The following is a 20,982-nucleotide window of genomic DNA, read 5'->3' as shown; positions in this document are numbered from 1 at the left end:
AGTAACAAGAGAGAAAAATGATCACCATGAAGGTCAATTTTATCTAAAGATTCAATTAAAACTCAGAGTCATGGAAAAAATGTGACAAGCAGGGACAGGAGTGTGGACGCATGTGCATGCAGCAGGGCTGGTGGGCACAGAGACACACCAGTCCTCGGGCGAGACGCAGGGGCATGGGGGGGGGCGCTCGCTGCTCTGGATCCTCGTGGGGCTCTGTTAGCAAAGCACTGGGGGCCCCCTCCAAACTACCACCTCTCCTAAAACTGCCCCCAGGCCCTCGGAGGATAATGCATTCATTTGGGGGAGGGTGGCTGGCTGCCTGAGGGCATCCTTGCTCCTGCAGGGGGAGTCTCAGGGGATTTTCCCAGGACCCTGCGGTCCTCGGCTGGTCTGACACAGCAGGGCAGTCCTGGTGTCTGTCTCCTGCACTTTCCACCTTGCGCTTTGTTCTTTCCTGGAGGTTTGGCCTTGAGAAGATCCCACTGGGGGCCCCTGGCTGGCTCTGTCGGTGGAGCGTGCAACTCTTGATCCTGGGGTTGTAGGTTCAGGCCCCACACTGCATGTGGAAATGACTCAAAAATAAAATCTTAAAAAAAAAAGATCCCGTCAGGTTTTGTCTGTGCCGTCTGCAAGTTAGTTGGTAGCTTATCTTTCCAGTCAGGGTTCCTTCCTCTTTGTCCTTGCGGGTGTCTTTTGGGTTAGGAATGCCCACACCTCTGAGACCTCCAGGCCCCAGCCCCACCCATGGTGACGTGAGAGGACCAGTGATGATTTTCTCTTTGTTCTTTCACTTGCAGGTTCACAGTTGAAAAGTATTTCTACAGCACTTCATGGGTTACAGAATATTTGCCCATCCACTGTCTCACCCACTCTCAATTTGCCCAAGCCTTGGGGCTCTGTGCTTTGAGCTGTGGCAGGCCCCAGGCCAGCTAGTGAGACCCTCCCGGGAAGCTGTGGGGCCTGTGTATGGGGCTCCCTCTCTGTAGGTCTTGTGGGGGGCCAGCGTGTACGTAGACTCAGGAAACCTGGCTCGTGACTTTTCACATTGTCTGTAGCCAGTAGATTCCCAAGTCAGCAGGCAAGTCCCCACCGAAGTGAGGGCGGGGGCAGAGCACTCACACCAGGCGCGTGGCCATACCGGTTTCGAGGTCATCCTGTCAGAGAGAAGGGTGGTGACAGAGTAACCAGGAGACTGAGAGGCGGGAAGGGATGAGCACTTGAGGACAGAAGTGCAACATGATTCCAGTTCGTCCCAGAAAGGTGAGCCCGTGGAGAAAAGTCATGGTGCCCCCCCCCAGGTTTTACATAGCGCCCCTTAAAAGTACGCAGTGTGGCAGGCAGAGCTTAAAAGCAGGTGTGAGTGCAAAGGAGCAGCCCTGATGGACGGAGCTCCTGGGTGCACTGGGCTCTCGGAAAAGGCTGAGGATGAGAGAAATAGCCCAGGGGACAGTGACACAGGACAAGAAGCTCCAAGCCTCTCTCTACATGTACGGATTCCCTTTTCCTACCTCTCTCTCTCTTTTTTCTTCAGTGGAGAACTATCTGATCTTCAAACTGGAAATGCTAGAACATAGGTGACTTACAAAACCATGTTTAAAAACTGTGAGGAAAAAGGTGTTCCTCCTTTAAGTGTGTCTGGGCCTCGGGCACTTGGGTCCTGGGGTCCTAACGAATGAGATGTGAGAAGATGGCCAGGATACGACATTCCATCCCACTTTTTAGGGAGGAGGAAAGTCTGGGTCCAGGGACACACCAGTGAACTCGTCGAAGAGATCATTAAGCGGACCGATGACCTGGGTGTGCTTAGGAAGTCCACCGTGAGTGCAGTCGTGTGAATCGGCTTCGAGTGTCTGAGTTGACCACGGTGTGAGGCAGTGGCGAGATGCTGTCACGAGATAAAAAACCACACTCAGAGATGCCTGGAACGTAATTCAGTTCTGTGTCCTTGGAAAGAGTCACTGGAGAGTTGGGGTATGTCCAGAAAAGGTTCACAAGGAAGAGGGAACTCCTGTTTACTGAGCAAGCAACTCGTCACGTGCTGGGCATTGTGTGAAGTGTGTGTGTGTGTGTGTGTGTGTGTGTGTGTGTGTTCTCATACTTCATGCCTTGAAGAGGTGGTTGATATACCAATTTACGTGAGGAAGCAAAGGGTTATGTCAATGGGGTAGTTGGCCTGAGGTCAACAGCTGGGAAGTGGAAAAGCTACGACTTGAACCCATATCTTCCACACCCACAGCCCTCAGCGCAAGCCTGGTGGAGCGGTAAGTGATGGACATGGGCCCGTGCCAGAACTATCGGAAGGAGACGTAGCGCGTCACGTTAACAACGAGGGGAGTAAACAGAAGCATGGCGGTGGTTTCCACATATTCAGAACGTTGCCCTTTGGAAGGAGGGTTAACCTTGTTCTCTGAAGCCCCAAAGGGTGGAAGTAGGGCAGTGATATTGAGGGGATAAGAGCAGTTACTGTTCTCTAACCACCTGCTGCTAGAAGCTCCCCTCATGCGTGCATTCCTCCTCCAGACCCCGGGGGTGAGGTGCAGAACCATGATCACCCCCGTTTCACTGGCGAGGAACCTCAGGGAGATAATGGCCAGAATCTCCCGCCAGTCAGTGGCTGAGCCTGGGCCTGAGATCCGGGTCTGTCCCACATAGGGCCAGCATTTTCAGCTGTTTCCCTCCACTGTGTTCCTGTTGGTAGGTTTCTAGTCAACATAAGCAGAAATGCCCAAGTAAACGAGAAGCTCCCGAAAGGGAGTTCTCCATGGGGGGAGTGAATGGCCCTTCACTGACAAATCCTGAGGGGCGGGGACGCTGGGTTGGAACTGGGCCTGATGACCACACAAAGTGTCTTCTGTTTTTCTCCTACGCTCTTGAGAGAAACAAGTTTACTTTAATAGTCAAGGAAAAGGGGTGTTGGTGGTGGGTCTGGTGGTTCTTTATCCCTCGGTGAACCTGAATTTTCAGATAAGCCCCAAATCCAGTTTCTCCAAGATACTGTTTCTAGTTCAGTCATTTATGGTAGGTTTATGGATAGAACAATCCATGGAAGACTTTATTGCTGTAGCTTTGAAGTGTAACAGTTCCAGTAACAGGTGAAAATTGTCATTCTGTGCATATTTGAAAATAAAAACAAGAAAATTGAAGGGGGAACAAAACCTAACAAAACCCTAGTAATCATTATTACAGTAAAATGAACTACTCGTATCCCACCTGAGATAATTATACGGAAAGTTGAGAAAGTGGAGATACTTTTTGGAAGCACCATCAAAACTGCACCAGACTTGAGGATAAAGAAGGGGAAGAAAATCTTTCCTAATTCTGTGGAACACGCGTGTTGGTCTCCTCCCCTCCCCCACCCCCAACACACACACACACACACACACACACACACACACACAAACAAGAACACCAGGGTAGGGAGAAATAAGGGTTCTTGGAATATGTTTCTAGATGTGGAGTTTTGTACCTGAGGCCTTAATTTGTTGACGTATTCATTTATTGGTGAATGAGGTCACATGGAAAAACTTTGTGCTGCTTGACTGTGTTGGTGGACACTTTTCTAAACTCTGACTGGCTGACTTTTTTGGTTTGCTAGACGTTACTTTTTCTTTTTTTCTTTTTCTTTCTTTTTTTTGGGGGGGTTATCTTTAATAATGACATGTTACATTGCTGAACTTAGAACATAGCACCACCCCCAGAAAATCCCAGTCCCCAGGGACTGTACCCACACACGGCTGTCTTCGTATTTGATGGAAGGGTGCTCTGTCCATCAAGGGAAGGTTAGCCTCCCTTGCTGCCTTTCCTGGCCACCTTCCTGGTCTCTGTGTCCTGTTGGCAAACCGCTCAGCCTTCATTTCTGCCCTGTCAGTTTTAAATCCAGCTCTCAATCCTTAGGGCGTTGTGTAGTAATTAAAAACTCAAAAATGGAAGCAGTTTTATGTATGATTCAGCTGAACTAACTGACCTTACTTCCTCGGTTGGGGGGAACAAGGGGAGGAGTGGAAAACCAGACAGACCACATCACAGATGCTCCTTAATGACGGCACCTCCCTCCCTCGTCAGCTGGCATTAGGAACCTTCTGCGTGCTCATTACCATGCTGGCACCGCGGACACCAGGATGTGGTCCTTTGGAAAACTTCAAGGAGCTCTAACATAAATGTCGTCGTAGTATAAGGGAGGTGCTGTGGTAATGGGGAGCCCCAGGGGGGTCAGTAGCTCCAATCTGGGGGGTGGAGTAGGCAGGAAGCGTCTCTGCACCGAGCCTTGAAGGATACCAAGGCTGTCACAGCAGTGGCAAAGGCAGGTAGATGTGTGAGACTGGTTCTGAAGGGCTATGTAGGTCAGGACTCCGGGGAGAGACGAAAGCAGGAAGGCAGTCATGCGGAGGAGCTTGGACTTGATTCTGAGGGCGGTAGGAAGCCTTTGTGAGGTTTTTAGAGGGAAATAATGAGATGTAGTTTGTGTTTTTAAAAATACCACTTTGCTAGCAAGGTAGAGAATGGGCTGGCCATAGGGGAGCTGGGAAGCAGAGAGAGATGCTAGGTTGCAAAATTCCAGGTGAAAAAAGAAGGATCTGTGATCTAAGGCACTACCGTGGAAAAGAAGACGAAAATACATTTCCAAGCCGTGTTGAGGGAATGGGCTGCAAAGAACGGGGTCATGAGCAACAGATAATGGAGAACAAGGGAGGGAGTCGCGGATGCACCTCAGGCTTCTGGCTCAAGTGGATCTGGGGCCCCTCGTCCGGATGGGGCTTGGGAGAAGGAAGGCCTTGTTTGCTTGGGGAAATATAAGGACATTGATTGATTCAATGGGGGGGGGGCACGATAAATTTGAGAAGCTTCAGAGACTTTCAGGGGGGGACATCTGAAAGGATTGCCGGGGTGGGGGGTGCTGGGTCTCAGGCAGGAGGTGCCGAGGTGTAGTAGTTGGCGGTCCCTTCCACATCCCCTCTCTTTCTCAGAAGCCGCATTCAACAAGTACACCCACCTCCCGTCTGCGTCATTCACAGTTGGTGGGCATGTGAGACGTACTGACGTGACTTCCACCCCAGTGAGCCAGAGAATGGGGTCTCCGAGGTGAACTTGGGTTTCCTGCCAGGATTCTCTGTGTCCACCTTTCTTCTGAATGTCCCTTCTAGGCTCCTTGGGGTCTTTGGTGGGAATCTCAGTAACAAGGCTACTGAGAGACCGTGTTGGTAAGAAGTACAAAGGCACCTTCCTCATGATCATATCTTTCCGGTACCCAGCCAGGTGTTGCTACTAATTGTCCTATCTGAGAGGCGCCAGCCTCTGGGGGTTACGTGGCTTGCCGCAGTCAGTGGCAGAGTTGCGGTCCCACGGATGCGCCCCCAATTCTTCCCTCCCCCGCCCCATGCTGACAGCACTCAGACCTGGCCGATCCCGTGGCACCCTGTCCTAGGCCCCCTTCAGACTGCGCCACTGGGGCCTTGCTTACAACGTTCCCCGTTTCTGCAGCCTTCCCTCCCCTCCTCTCTTGCCCCAGCAGCCAGAAAAGAGCATCAGGAAGTGAGTCCTCTGCTCAGAAGCCCCCAGTGGTTTCTCTTCTCACCTGGAGTACACGCTGTGACCTTCCAGGGCCCCTGTGTGCTGGCCTCTGGCTGCTTCCGTGACCCTGTCACCAGGCACACACACTCCACTGAAGCCACCCTGACCTCTGGCCGTTCCTCGAACGCTTCCAGCACCTTCTGAATGCCGCAGGGCTTTCACGGGAGCGGTTCCCACTTCTGCAGTGGTGTTGCCCAGGTGGTTCCATGAGAGGTTCCCTCCTGCTCAGGCCTCTGTCCCTCCGTGAGGCCCTCCCCCTGCCACTCTGTCGGATGCTCTGCCCCTCGTTCTGCCTCTTTTTCCTCCGAGCACTCGTATTGTTTGCTTATTGAGATCTCCTGCATGCGAGGTCTGTGGATTTAGCACCTTTATCTGTCCTCCTGCTCCCTGTCCTCCTGCTCCTGGGGGAGCGCCCAGCCCACAGTGTGCACGCAGGGGGACTGGGGAGCCACAGAGTGAGCGCATGGAGGCCGTGGGCCTGCCGGAGGGGGACGGGAAGTGAAGTCACTACCACGGAGGGGCTCGATAATGCAACAGAGTATCTTCCTCTCTCCCAGTGGGGCCGGCATTGCTGGTTCCGTGACTGTCCTCATTTGGAGGGAACCATGAACAGGTATCTGGAAACTTGCCCACATTTCCACGGGTAGGATGCAGATTTATTGCTCTGATAGGGATGAAGACAATTTTTTTCTTTGTAACACACAAGTCACCAGCACAGATTTGCTGCCTAGTAGTAGTGTGGGGTCTGTGTCCCACCCATGCCCTCGCTTCTGAATCTGGAGCTCACTCAGGGGAGTGTCTGGAACCGTTGAAAGTGCCACCTGCTTTCATAGAAAGAAGCGAGCTCTGTCTTCAGCGTGCCCTTCAACAGAGGTTTCCTTGTTGGAGATTTGAACCTAATGCCACCTTGGGTGCATTTTTCTGTTGCTCTCTCTCTAGGATCTTCTATGTCTCTCATGATTCCCAAGACTTGAAGATCTTCAGCTATATCGCTCGAGATGGTGCCAGCAATATCTTCAGGTGTAACGTCTTTAAATCCAAGAAGAAGGTAAATGGGCAGTCATTGGTCATTTTTTATTTTCCTCTGAGGAAACCAGAGTAGCCCCCGTCCCCAACGTTGACCCATCCCGTTGTTAGGAAAGACTCGAGGTGACTGTGTGCGTGCGCCACGTGGGGGAGCCTGGCGAGCAGTCTGTTGGTGCCCCTGTGTAATGAAATTCCCCTTCAGTTTCGTCTCAGCTTTATATTCCGTGACATGCAGACAAGTGGAGATGTCTCGGCCATCGGATGAGGGCTCCGGAACAGGACAGGTAGATTGTACCAGGAGTGATGCTCCCCTTGGTACGTGGTAGGCAAGAAGCACGGCCATTGACTTGAGTGACCTTTCATCGTAATTGTGTCTATCGATCAGGGGTCTACAGGTCATGACAGGCAGAGTGTAGTGTAGACTCTGAGCGAGGCCGGTTGTCCTGGGTGGTTATTTTGGGGTCGTAACCTTGAAAATTGAATAAATGCAACTTTGGCAATTTGGTAGATGCTTGTTCTGTCATTTCTCCAGGAATTTAACACAGAACTGGGGTTAGAAACCTGGGGTCTAGCCCCTCCCTCTCTCCTAGAGCCCTGAGAGATGTTATGTGGGCCACTATCCCCTGCGGGTCTCAGCTTCCTTGTCTATAAAACAAAGAGGAGAGTCAAAAGCAGAGTTTCCTAAAACGTCTCCTGGAAAATATTTGCCATCCAAAACATTCCATGTTAAAAGTATTCTCCTTGAATTGGCTGGGAAGTCCTAACGTTCAAGAAACCCCTTTAACTCTGTTTAACCCAGCATTTTGTAGAACTGATTCAGCCACAGGATCATGTTTTTGCCTTGTAATCTGTGTAATAGCCTAGGAACTATTTTTCTGCAGAAGGGATTTCGGAAAACACTTTATTTATGCCTCTAAGCTTCCTTACACGTCTGCTGCTCTGTCCACAGACCACCGAGCACAGCTTTCTGTGAGGACGACTTCCAAATCCCTTCCTGCATACCCCTTCTTTGACGCCGTTTGACATCGCATACCATAAAGCATCTTTAATAGACTTGTAGGGACCTTGTCAAGTGGGCCTCATCAGAATAATACACAACAGAGTCACGAGTCACTAATCCGTGTGTCCCGTCCCCCCACCTTGGCTCCACAAGGAGAATTCTGCTTTGCTGATGTAGTGTCTTCCTCTAAGGAAACTGGTGCCCTGGGCCACCTGTTCCCAGCCTTTTTAGTGCAAATCATGGAATTTGGATGGAAGGAGCTAGAACTGGAAAGGTGAAAGGAAAATGCGCAAGTTGCCAGACTTCTAGATGTTAAAAATGTGTAAGTGGGGCTAAGTCGCGGGGCTAAGTCGAGCCGCATATTGAAGAGCTGATAGGAAGAGGAGGAGGTAGAGGGGAAGAGAGAAACACCAGCGGGGCCGCGGATGAGCATGGGGGCCTTGGGAGGGTGAAAGTCTCTTGTATAGCTTTGAGGTGCAGGGGATCTGGGAAACGCAAAGTATTCTGAGAATTAAGAATTGGATCATCCGTAATGTGGTTTGACAGGTGCAACTGAAGACTACAATCCCCTTTTAATTCATTCTGAGTGCCCAACTGTCCGTCCGCCGTCAGTTCTGTCCAGAGACTGGACCACGTGGGCCTTGGGATTTATTAGAGCTACACGTGGCACATTATAATTTACCAAGTACTTTAATATTTAATCTTGCTTGATCCTTCTAAAACCTCTCTGAAGAAGTTAAGACAGGTCATTTTCACCCCCGGTTTCTCAGATGACTAAATTGAAGCTCAGAGAGATGAAATGACTTGCCCACGGTCCCATGGAGAAGCACTGGCCAGTGTCAGGGAGCCGGGCAGAAGGAGAGAGTTCTGAGCAGGAAAACCTCGGTAAAGGGTATCGTTCATTATGTTTGCTTTGCAGCAGATCTAGCGGAGTGATCCAAGCACAGTGGGGTCGTCCCGTCCTTCTGCCAAAACCTGAGTCGGACAGAAGTGCCCACTGGGCCTCTGACCTCGAGGTGAAGCTCAGAATTAAGTTCTTACCCAGTGACAAAGGAGTGGTCGCCTGGCTCCCTCTCAGTTGGGGTTTTCCCACGTTTCCTAGCTCTCGGAGCTCATTCGGATCTCTGGCTCTTCTATTTTCCGTGTTCCTTTTCCCCTCACCTCCTGAGACGGTGACTCTCGGTGGAGTGGGTTCTCAGGCCCTTTGCTGGCCTGCAGCCACGCAGCTGACAGTGGTGCCCAGACAGCCTGTGAGGCCCGCCGATGCCGATCCGTGGATGGAAGGGCCGGTCAGGAGAAGTGAGTTGTGCAGGAAAGCCAGCAGATGGGGGGAGGGCAAGGGACACTGACCCTGGTCGGGAGTCAGTGATTTACTTTTTCATAAAGCACTCTGGTCTGGGGAGGTCATAGTTAGCTTGAGAAAGGGTTTTAATTGGCCAGTTACAGGAATACTTATGAAGTGGGGGAGGGGAGGGGAGGGCCTCCGTGCCCTGAGGGGATGTGTCCTGCAGGGATGTTTTTGGAGCGTTGGAGGTCCGTCAGGAGATCTGCTGACTGGCAGCCAGCAGATCTGGCTGTTCTCCAGAGCCTTCGTGTTGACCATAGTGTAGCAAATCCTCCAATGAGCTCCTTGCTCTGTCAGGGCCTGGGGATACTGCTGTTCAGATCACACCATGGCCCCCGTGTGGGCACCCAGGGCTCCCATGACAGGCTCCTCATGTGGTTGTCACCCTTCCCTTCGCATTCACCCTGGGGAGCAGAGCTGTCTCTTCTGTCGGTTGAGAATAGGGGTCAGGCGTCTCTGCTGTCCCGGTGGAGGCCCCCGTCCTCGCCCCAGCACGACCATGATTCTGGGTCTGGGGATCCTCACACAGGTCACTCACGCATATGGCCAGTGTGGTTCTCCTCCTAGGCTCTCATCAGGAGCCAGATAGCGAAGATCGTGGGAAGCTAACCGAGCCACCAGCTAGTCGTCTAGTACTCCGGGTTACTCAGGTTCTGGCTTCGCAGGAAGTCATCTACTTTGGTGACCTGCTGTGTGCCTGCCACTCTTCTAAACCCTTTATGTGAGTTAACCTTCTTTCATTCCTCCGGCAGGCATGTGAGATAGGTACTCTTACGCTCTTCATTTTCCAGATGGGAAAACAGAAGCTTAAGGGACATAAGTCATAATAAGTAGAACTGAACCCTGAGAGTCTGACTCTTAACCACTCCATTTTACTGCTTTCCATCAGGAAGTTGCATAACAAGGAGTAACCTTGTTCTCCAAGATCTGTTTGCAATAAGATTCTCCTGCCCTTGTCATTTGGGTGTGGAGAGCTCGTTAACTCTGAATGACCCAGGTCACTCTGCCAGATTTTCCTTTTTTCCTCTCACTGTCTTTGTAGGGCCGGTATTGACTCCACTGCATAGTTGGGGAAGGAAGGGGCCCAGGGAAGTAGGTAGCCATTGGTCACACAGTGAGTCGGCCCCACCACTGATTCTAGAACCGGGCCACCTGCCTCCTCACCCCGAGCTTTGGCCACTAGCCTCTGTCACATGAAACTCATAAAAGGAACGCGAACCTCTGGACTTGAGCTGCTCCAGCCGCGATGAAAGGCATCTCAGGAATGCCGGTGGTAGTGTGTGAAAGGATCTGATTTCCAGGAACGGGTTCCGTGTGACTGGGAAGGATTGCCAGGATTGTTGGTGGACGTGTGTCTGCGGAGGGGGTGTCTATCCCAGCGTTGTTCAGACTTTTGTGAGAGAGGAGGGCTGGGAGTGGGTCTTTTCCTGGCCGGGAGCATCCGGTGAAGATGTTTCCTAATGACCATGGCATTCTGCTTCCCTCCTCGGGGGTGTGGTGATAGCATTCATGCGCAGGGCCTCTTGCCTCCTGCGTGGTCTCTTGACCTCTCCTGTGGAGTAGATGTCGCCCTCCTGTCTTTTCCTCGCGGCCCCGGGAGGATGAGGCTGTTGGCCCTGATTAAGCGTGACTGTACTTAATAGCACATCAGTGCGTGAAGTGTTGGAGATTAACAGGAATGCAGGGATCGCCCGGTTCTCTTCGTGGGCCGCTCCTTGAAATCATTTTGCCTGCAATCACAGCTCCATTGGTTTGGGTTAGGAGAAATTACTTCCTGCTGTCATGCTGTCACCATCAGATGAGGGGCCACAGCTGAGAAGTCTCACCGTCCTTGAGCCCTTGTGATGGATTTTGAATGGTGACGATAGTCATGGGCTAAACAATAAGTCACTTTGCCCGGCCACGTTTAGGATGAAGGAGAGGGAGGACCTACACTTAGGGCAAGAGGCTTTTTGTTTATATTTTAAATGTTGGGGTGGAGGGATGGGGTTGAGAAGTCAAAAGAGAGAAATCACAGGTCTCAGAACTCATCTGGTCCAAACCTCTCCGTTTATGGATGAGGAAATCGGCACCTGGGAAGGTGAGTTAACTTGCTCGCAGTCACCTGGGTGGTTACTGCCAGTACTGAGGTGATAACCCAGCCTTCTTGCCTCTGTGGTCCTGTGGTTCATGGATGAGCAGAGTACAAGGAAGAGCCCAGCAGTCTACTGGGAATTTTAAGATCCCCTGTCTCCTATCGATGTTGAAAGTCCTACTCACTCTGAGACTAAACTTTCCCATAGTGGGCAATATTCTGGTGTTCCAGGCACTGCCTCAATCAACTTATAGATCAAGGCCATCCCATAACCTGTTGGACAGAATCCTCACCCACCTCCTGTCTCAGAGCCTTGGACCTTCTTCTGTGTAGAAGTCCAAATATATTTCCTTGCTTCAGCATGATGAATTCTATACACTGCAGTCATTTGATAGATACAAGCTTAAATCTTTTACTATGGTTCAGAAAAGAAAAAAGAAAGCACATTAAAGAAACATGACCTTCAGTTCTATTTTTTGTTGTTGAGACTGTGGTCGTTTGGGTCAAGGTAGGGGCACTGGACTTTATTGCTGTGATAGATGAAAAGAATGATAAACCCAGGAGCTGTCCTGGAACTGACTTATTGGACTTCAGTCCCCTGAAATTCAGAAGCACACAGCAGATAGGTCTTCAGGTGCGGGGGGCGGGGGCGGTAGATGGAGCAGAGAAGAGAGCTGTGGACCAAGAATGCGTGTGCCCCATGTCTCTCTCTTCTTACTGTTGCCTCCACCGTCTTCGTCTTCATGATGAGACGTGCATCGCTTTCCGTACTTACCTGAAGACTCATTTCGTCATCTCCAGGAGTTGTGAAATACAGCTTTTTCCAGGACAGTGAAATGCAGAGCAGTGCCCAAGGTCATTCATTAAGTCAGCTACGGAATCAGATGGATAGCCACCATTCTTCCTGTGTATGTAGCACTCGGAACATTCCCCATGTCTGCAGGGCCAGCCAGCAACAGGGTCACTTAACGTGGGAACAGAAGATAAAATCATGACTGACTGTAATTTTTCCCTGGATCAGCGAAGTACGGGGACATCAGCCTTTTTATTTCTGTCTTCCTGAAGCTACCAACCACTGCAGGCTTCTGTGTGCTTTTGAGTGGCTGCCCACTGTCGCGGAGAACATGGCGATAGTTCACGGGGGCCGCTGCTGTTCACCGGATACCGACACCCATTAGGTGTGTCGTCGGCTCCCACAGTAGGCACACTAAAGAGGACAGCTGTTAGTTGTGTCTCAACCCCTGTGCTGGACGGTGGGATGGCCTGGGGCTGAGGGAGAGGGATGCCTTGTCAGCATGAATAAGTAGAATGGCTTAGAGAAGTGTTTCTGTGTGTCATGAAGATAAGTGGCATAAAGTTGTAAGACTGCTTCCTTTCCAGGCCCATTTCACAAAATTGCCTGTAATCAGCACTCTCCTGAGCTGCCGTCCTCCCCACCTGTGGCCGAGAGCCACTCTGAGGTGAGATAGTCCTTCCCAGCTTGAAAAACATCAAAGCGACCACAGCCAGCCTAATCTTGATAGCTCAAAGCCCCCAAATGCTTTGGGGGCTGCTCATGGAAAGTGGCTTTTGGACAGGAAGATTTGATCCATGTGGCTGAGTTCTTTCAGGGGGCTTTTGTGAGACTAAACTGGATTTGTCCAGAAGTAATTCAGTAGAGTGACGCTTTGTAAAAAATCTAGTAAATTCCGGAGAATGGTCTGATTCTGGAACTGGAGAAGCTGCTTTCCCAGCGTGCCCCTTGTATGTTCTGCTCTGTGCCCGGCTGCCTCCACATCTTTACATCTCCACCTTGATTTCCAAAGTCCTGTTTGTGGTCGTGAGATGTGAGCAGCTCCTTGTGACCCACGGAGACCTATGGGAAGGGTTCTTTTGAAAGCTGCTTGTAATGAGAGCCCTCCCTCGTGGACTTAGACATGGCATATGAACTCTTAAGTCTTAGCACGTGTGAGTCCTCTCTTCCAAGGTGGCAGGCAGAACCAGTTATCCCTGCTTGGAAGGCCAGAAGGCCCAGTCCCTGGGCGGGGCAGGCCCAGCAGGCAGGAACCAGCATGGCTGTGCAGAGAGCAGATGGCATGAGGGAAGGGAGGGTCAGGCCCAGCCTGGTGCAGGTTGGCCCTCCGAGCTGCCTTCAAGTAATTTCCCCCAACAGGGTCCTTATGTGGGAATCTACTAAAAGTAGACTCCCCACTGGTGAGGGGAGGCAAGCCTGAAAGGTCAGAGGGCACCTGAACACACACAGCCATTTCTGAGAATTGGGAGCCATCCAGCGTCTTCCAACTCCGAGAGTGGTGAGAAGGGAGGCCAGTTCCTTAGGTGTGTCTAGTCCTCCTGTAAAGCAGGTAGCAGGACGGCTTGATTCCGGGTTCAAGTTCAGAGGGCTCTTCATGGAATGTGCCACTGTGTCCTTTTACTATGAATGGAAATACGACCTCCATTAAAGAGGAGTAAAGCATAAATTGAAGCCATTTAGCAGCGAACGTGCAAATCCAGGGCTCTAATCCAATTTTATAGCAACAGACGCTCTAGTGAATGTGGAGCTTGGCTAGGTAGGGACAGCTGACCCGGAGTCAGACCATCCAAAAGGTGACTGATCTCAGACGCAGGCGAAGAGGGATAGCCACGGTTAAATAAACTGCTGTCGGTGGTGGTGGAATGTGTGGGGACCCCGGGGACAAGGAGCAGTGAGCTGAGCTCACTCAGCCTGTAGGTTGCACTGGACTCAGTCTTTGGAGGAAAGTGAAAGCTGACTGATGATACAGTTGGTCAGCTGTCTACTTTGGAGGCCATGTCCTGGGAACCGTGGTTGTGGTCCTTCCCCACAGCCTGTGTGGGTCCCTTAAGACTGTGGGGGACGAGGCTTCTTTGTCCTGTCTCCTCTCCAAGTTAAGGAGAGCTAGACTCAAGCTCTGTTCTTGAGCTGTTAAAAGAAGCAGTTAAATAGCTCCTCAGTCCCCCACCTCCACCCCAATAAAGAAAGAAAGGAGGAAAAATAGAAAAGAGAACTAGCCACGGAACAGACCCAAGTAAGCAATGTCTTTAGAGCAAGACTGGCAAGGCTCTCCTTAGTTGAGCTCGCTGCCAGTGGTGTTCGAGGGGACTTGGATTCTGGGCTTCGCTGGCTCTGCTGCTTAGATGGTGGCTTCCCCGCCCTATCTCCCCACCACCCCTGGTCTGCTGGGGATTCACCATTTCCAGCAGGGAAGAAGTGACAGCTGAGTTGCTCTTCGTGTGATGAACCCCTTGAACATCTGATTGTGGCTGCCAGAGGAGTCGGAAGGATCTCGACCACTTTTGTTAAACCTGGGAGGAGGAATTGGGCTAAGTCCAGAATTGGGGTATTTGCTCTCTGTCCTTCCAGTTGACTTATTGTTACAGAACTGTGGTGTCTGTTTTTGGGCCATTTCAAGAAGAAAACTATCTTCGCACTCTTCTTCGTGAGCGTGTGGACATCAGAGTCACATTAACTATGTCCACCTCTTTCCTTTGCTGGCTTCATGGGTCTCTGTCCACGTGGCCCTGGCACATCCTCTCCCATCCCTGGCCCTTCTTGTGTCCTTGCAAAGGGTCCCCACGTCCTTCACTTGCTCTTTTCTTTTCCTTTCTCCCTCCCAGAGCCAAGCTATGCGCATCGTGCGGACGGTCGGGCAGGCCTTCGAGGTCTGCCACAAGCTGAGCCTCCAACACACGCAGCAGAATGCAGACGGGCAGGAGGATGGAGAGAGCGAGAGGAACAGCAGCAGCTCGGGGGAACCAGGTAGGCACCTGGCAAGTGGATGCAGTGGGCATGGACGGACAGGTGGGGGGGGGTGCACCCAGCATGGGGCTGCGCCTCCCTCCACCAAGCCCCAGGCGATCAGTCCATTTAAAAAACACTTTAGTGTTTCTTTTTCTCTCTGGATTCCAGATTTTCTTTAGGGACCATATATGGCTTGCCTAATAGAAAATTAAAGATGTTTATCGAACAAGGAAGCATTTAAGCGGCTGCTGGTACCAAATCTGACCCCAAGAAAACTTCAGTACAAAAGCAGCTCCATAAAACAAATTAGAAGATAAAATTTATAATGACCTTAATAGCTTTTTTCCTGTTTTCTAAATTCTGTAGTCCTGTAAACCCCTCTATGTGGACATTTTTCCAATACCTCTCATTTTGAAATGTCATCGAAAGTCAGGAAACCTGAACATCTTTTATAAAAATGTGAATTCTCCTGTTCATCTCTCAGTTTAACAGAACAAATACAAATTTCTGACGGTGAAAGGGGCACAATGGAAAGCTATTATATTCAGAACCTGGGGAATACAGATAAGGCGGCGTACAGAGAAAAATCTAAAGGTTCGACTGTTTATGTTAACAGATAATCAATCATGAAAATCAAGTTAGTGAAGCATCCAACTCAGGAAGTCAGAAAACGACAAAGTAAATCTCACGCTGCAAAGGGCTTGAGAGCACAGACGGCCAGTTTTCATTCTGGCAGCACCAGTCCCCGGCTGTGTGATCTGGGGCAAGTTAATAACCTCTCTGAGCCTTAGTGTCCTCCTTGGACGAAAACAGGAATAAAGTCGTGTCCCCCTTACAGGACTATTGTGGCCACAGATGACCAGGTACATGTGGAATGCCTGGTACGTAGTAAACACCAGCGACATGTTAGCTCTTATTATTGTAACAGAAATACGGAGAAATAAAAAAGCAAGAATAGAAAAATTTCTGGAAAAGATGAGTGATGACAGATGAGTGGCTTTGCAGACACGAAAACATAAAGCTACACTAGCTGAAACTGTACCGACGCGTGAATGTGTCCCCGGATGGGTCAGAATAGAGCTCGGACATAGACCCAGACACATACAACACGTGATATTGTTCTAGATATTGCTGGGAAGGTATTTTTCAGATGAGATTAACATTTATTTTTTTAAAGATTTTATTAATTTGAGAGAGAGTGAGCACAAGCAGGGGGAGGAGCAGAGGGAGAAGCAGACCCCCTGCTGATCAGAGAGCCCGCTGCGGGGCTCAGTCCCAGTACCCAGAGATCATGACCAGAGCCAAAGACAGACGCTTCAGTGACTGAGCCACCCAGGTGCCCAGAGACCAACATTTAAGTCAGGAGGCTTTGAGTAAAGCAGAACAACACCCTCCATAGTGTAGGTGGGCCTCAACCAATCAGTTGAAGGCCTTAATAGAACAAAGAGGGAATTCTGCCAGCAGATTGTCTTTGGACTTGGACTGCAACTCTTCCCTGGGTCTCAAGCCCACCTTACAGATTTTGGACTTGTCACACCTCCACAATGATGTGAGCCACCTCCTTAAAATCAGTATGTCTATGTGTATTTCCCTGACAGAGCTTCCATCACTCTGCAGGGTTGTAGGAGGGGAGCGGCCCTGTCATATGCCCTGTGCTGCAGGGAGGCCAGTAGGTTGTATAGAGAGCATATCCGATCCGCGCCGGACCTCCTTAAGGATATACTCTGGGGTCTTTGACATCTTAAACTTTGAAGAAACTATACTAGACCGGATGCTTGTACATGTAGAACGCCATTTAGGTTACATCTTGGGGAGAGAGGTATGCAGAAGAAGCCAAGTAGCTGAGGTCCCGTGTGTATTAATGTTATTTGAGAAAACTGTCACCGAAAAGGTAATAAGGGGAGAGGTGACGTGGCTGCCGGGCCCATTATTTCAATGCTGACCGTCCGCCACAGCTGGAGGAGCACAGCCACGTTGGTCTCGACCCACAGCCACCGTCACCACCACTGTCACTAGCTCTCTGCTCAGCCTGCCGGTCTCGCCCCCAAGGCCCCACTCCTGCGATTCCCCTGCTGCCTGCCCCAACCGCCGTCATCGTTAATGACATTTCCTTTTCCTCCAGCTTTCTTATTCTGAGAATATGATATATTACCTATAATGTACAAAATATGTGTTGGTTCACTGTTACTGATACAGCGATCGACAGTAGGCTATTTTAGGGGCGTCAGAAGTTACACGTGGATTTTCAACCACATGGGGTGGTCGGTGCCCCTAATCCCCATATGCTCAAGGGCCAACTGTACGGTATTCCGAATACATATTACATGTAGCTATTCTGTGGCTCAGTCTGAAATGCACGACCTACCCCATCCACGCAGTGTGGGAAGGAGACAGGAGGCTCTCTCGAGTCCCACGGTCTTAGGGCAGGTCTGAGTTCAGTGACGAATTGCCCTCTGATTGCAGCGTTTACTATGAAGGTAAGGCTCCTTAGAGTACTAGCGTTTGGGATGCCGCAGGTCTGGGATGGGAAACCTTTCTTCCTCAAGGAAAGCTGCTTACTGCCCGGCCCCGTAGTCCCTTCCTCTCTATGGCCCCTCCTGCTTGCTTATGGGCTGTGAACCACCAGGAACACATCTCTTCTGTCCATAAGTGCCTCTCCCAGAAGCATTCATTGACTGCAGTGAGATTTTCTTCTGTAATGGGTCACCTTTAAGCACTAGAGTAGAACTGTTGCTTGGTTGGTTGTGTGTGTGTGTGTGTGTGTGTGTGTGTGCTGTTTTGTTACGAGCCTCTTGTGTCCATGTTAGGGAACTTTTCATTTAATGTAGTGTTTGTCTTTCCCCCGGAGCCGCCCCACGTGACGTGACGGCAGGCCCGGGACGGCACAGCGGAGACCTGTTTACTCCGAGGACTTGGACTGTGCACGGGCTGTGCTGTCTTTGATGTCCTGTACGCCCTTTGCCTTCTGGGCTTCAGCGATGCTTTTAGGATGGCATTCACCTTGTGTGCTGCCAACCCCGCTCCCTCCGTGCCTGCCTTTCTTTCCTCCCTCATTCTTTCCACTGTTCCCTACCCTCGGGGAGATTTGTCTTTTGTGTCTTGGCAGCAGCGGCCTCAGGCCAGCCCCTGGGGCTCTGAGCCAGGTGGGGCCTCTGCTCCTGCTCCCCCTGCCTGGCTCTGCCTTGTGTGGTTTCTTTGACTCCTGGGGAGGGTTTCCTGGGAGACATCCCATTCCCTTGGAGGCATCCTCCTCCCACGGCAGCCATCCAACCTGGGGAAGAGAAAACTCTGGCCATCTAGGCTGTGAGCAGTGGTTTGGGGGAATAGTTATTTTGAACCTGGACCTCCTACTCAATCAGAACAGCGAGCACGCGGCTGACCGGTCCTGTCTGCTCTCTCGCCTTACCTGCTCCAGCCCCAGCCACCGCTGCCTGATCCCGTTTCTCCTTGGTTTTAGCGTCCTTCTTCATTCAACACATGTCCCATCTCGTTCCCCCGATGTTCCAGGCTCGATTCTGAGTAAACTGTGAACAGGACAGGTCCCCGATGGTGAGGAGCTGGCTTTCAGAGTTGGGGTTGGGGGGTACGAACCTATGACAGATAAACCAGATCATGTGAGAGTGTGTAAATGAAGCAGTGAGGACAGTGAGGGTAGAAGCAGCCTTGGGGGGTGGGGCAGACAGGGTGATAGCACCGTGGTTCAGAGCACCAGGCCTGGAGCCCCAGCACCTGCCTTCCCAGCTCTGTGCCTCAGTTTATCTGTCAGTGCTTGCCTCTCAGGGCAGTTCTGAGGATAAATAATTTATACAGGTAAAACCCTTAAATTAGGGGGCACCTGGGTGGCTCAGTTGGTCAGGCGTCTGCCTTCGGCTCGGGTCATGGTCCTGGAGTCCCGGGATTGAGCCCTGCATTGGGCTCCCTGCTCAGTGGGGAGTCTGCTTCTCCCTCTGCCCTTCACCCCACTCTGCCTCTCACTCTCTCAAATAAATAAAATCTTAAAAAAAAAAAAAACCAAAAAACCCTTAAATTAGTGCTTGGAAGGTAGTAAGTACATTTAAATTTAAGCTGTTACTGCTGCAGTTTTGAGGTCAGAAAGTGGCCCTGTCCAGCACTTGGTGACTGAGCTGATAAGCTCTTATTCTTTTTTGAAACCATTTTATTACCCTGTCCTCGACCTGTAACAAGTTCTGCGTTGACCCAGCAGTACCTCTCCGTTGAGCCCCTGATGCTGCCTGTCCCCGGGAAACCAGCCTTCCACACGTTCATCCCTTATGCTTCCGAAGCCACCCGGTTCTGCTGGTCCTGCTGCTTGTCCCCAGCTTCCGCCCCATGGCCAGTGTCCTCCCCGCCCCACCCCAGCCAGGATTACCCTTCACCTGCTTCTTGCTGAGCGCCAGGCCCCAGTGCGGTCTCTCCGGAGTAGGTCACCTGAGTCTTCTGCTAATGCTGACTTCTTCCCCACTTCGGACAGATAAGGCCAAGCCTTTCTCATCGTCAAAACACAACGGACTCCAGCCTTCCTTGCCCCTGCATCTCCCCCAGCCTCATCTCCTTCCCTCATCGTTCAGCTTCTTGCCAGATTTATCTGCGCTCTTATAGCTTCTTCCTGGTCCCCCCACCCTGGCTCCAGCCATGTTGTGTCTGCTGGCCTGCCAGCCCTTCCTGAGACCACCGGTCATGGTCACTGAGGGCCCCTAGCTAGCAAACCAAACCAGCCTTCCTGTGCCCAGTTCACCACGGGGAATGAAGCGCTCTTCCCGCCCCCACCCCACCCCAGCTTCTGGGGCACCACCCCACATGCATGCATGGACCTTTTTTTTTCCTTATCTGCTACTTGCATTCCAGCGTTTTTCCTGGGCCCGGTCCCTGGGGGCTCTTTTCTGACTTCCCATGGTCTCAACTGATGTTTATTTCCAGACCAGACCTTTTTCCTGAACTCTCCAACAGCTGATGGGTATCTCCACTTGGCTGTTAGAGACCTTGTGATTCCAGAAGGTTTAAAACTCCGTCTTACCTATAGCCCTGCTCCTCCTGAAATTTCCCCAAAGGGCATCGGTCCCTACCAGCTCACGTAAATCAGAAATTTCAAAACTCATTTTACGCATATTCCTCTCTCCCCCCTCCCTCCCTCCCTATTCCCGCGGCACTCTCTCTCCCCCACCACAGTTAGTCTAGTACCCTGTTCTGTGATTTCTGCTCCCTGAAAACCTTTCATATCTGTTCTCCTGTGCTACTGCGAACCCCTTAGCATAAGCCCTCCTGTTTCTTACCTGGAGTATTGCTTTCTATCTTGTCCCTTCTAGAGCAATCCTCCACATCATCTCTAGGGTGAAATTTGAAAGGATGAAAACCCTTTGGTATGACTCACCTGCTTTCTGTCTTTCAAGATAAAATCCCAGCTCTTCCTGGTTGGGTCTCTCCGTACAGAGCAGGTTGCAGTGAATAAAATAACTCTATACCTTTGCCCCCATCTAGAACGCCTTCCCAGTCCTCCCTCCCCAGGCCCGCTTCCTCCCCTGCCTTAGCTGTACTCCTTCTCCAGGTGTTTTCCCCCCTGCACAAGCTGCTCCCCACCGCCAGCTGGGATAGCTCCGTCTCAGGGCACACAGCCTCCTGCTGCACCCGTGGTCTGTTTCCTCCATCAGCCCGGGGAAGCCTTGAAGACCAACTTTTGCTTACTTATTATGCCCAGTGGATTTCTGTCCTATACAGGTGCTTAACAAATGCTTACTTGAGTGAATGAAATCAGCATATGTTCTGTGGTTTCTAGTTACAATTCATTGCATCAGGTAGAAACAGTTTAAGCAGTTCAGAAAGTAGCACTACCCTCCTCCCCCCACCCAAGTTAGGTCTTCTCCCTTTTACAGGTGGGAATCCAGAGTGCCCAGTCTCCTAAGTTCCCTGGTTTTGCTAGAAGGTTTTTCATATCATTTCTTGTCCTTTAAGCTTCTTGATGCCAGGAAAGTTGCAAATAGGAGATCTCCCTCCTTGTCTGTCAGGACCTGAGGAAGACCATTAGTGGTGGGTCCATCGTCTATATCTTGTCTTATCCGATATGCTAACTGGCACAGCATCCAGCATGTTCTGTCTACCCCAGCTTTCTGCTCCTGGTTCTAACAGGTCTGTTACCATCCTGACCTCCACCCATTAGCCATCGTCCAAGCTCAGGACTTCAGAGGTGATCATCAGAGAGCCCACGGGGTGGCAAGAAGTCCCTCAGAAAGCAGGTC

At 51.0% G+C, this 20,982-nt stretch overlaps 1 protein-coding gene and 1 long non-coding RNA gene across 7 annotated transcripts in view; one reads left to right on the top strand and one right to left on the bottom strand.

Annotated features, from left to right (window-relative positions):
- C8H1orf226 (chromosome 8 C1orf226 homolog) overlaps positions 1 to 20,982 on the top strand; it is a 272,104-nt gene that overhangs the window by 219,482 nt on the left and 31,640 nt on the right. For all 4 annotated transcript variants that reach the window (XM_034667243.1, XM_034667244.1, XM_034667246.1 and 1 more), the window contains 2 exons: positions 6,508 to 6,616; positions 14,629 to 14,770. In XM_034667243.1, coding sequence (XP_034523134.1) covers positions 6,508 to 6,616; positions 14,629 to 14,770 — 251 coding nt within the window. The remainder of the gene's footprint in view (positions 1 to 6,507; positions 6,617 to 14,628; positions 14,771 to 20,982) is intronic.
- Positions 4,314 to 19,265, bottom strand: LOC117803474. Of its 3 annotated transcripts, none has more exons than XR_004627404.1 (3): positions 19,129 to 19,265; positions 18,159 to 18,343; positions 4,314 to 4,403 (listed from the first exon to the last, which is right to left on the bottom strand). It is a non-coding gene; the product is annotated as an uncharacterized LOC117803474 (long non-coding RNA). The 3 variants fall into 3 exon arrangements; XR_004627403.1 differs by lacking the exon at positions 4,314 to 4,403 and adding an exon at positions 6,922 to 7,063; XR_004627405.1 differs by lacking the exon at positions 4,314 to 4,403 and adding an exon at positions 13,312 to 13,426.

The sequence above is a fragment of the Ailuropoda melanoleuca genome, chromosome 8 (assembly GCF_002007445.2).
Source record: "Ailuropoda melanoleuca isolate Jingjing chromosome 8, ASM200744v2, whole genome shotgun sequence".
Lineage (NCBI taxonomy): Eukaryota > Metazoa > Chordata > Mammalia > Carnivora > Ursidae > Ailuropoda > Ailuropoda melanoleuca.
Note: the sequence above shows the minus strand (reverse complement) of the source record. Positions and strands in the feature narration are given on the sequence as shown.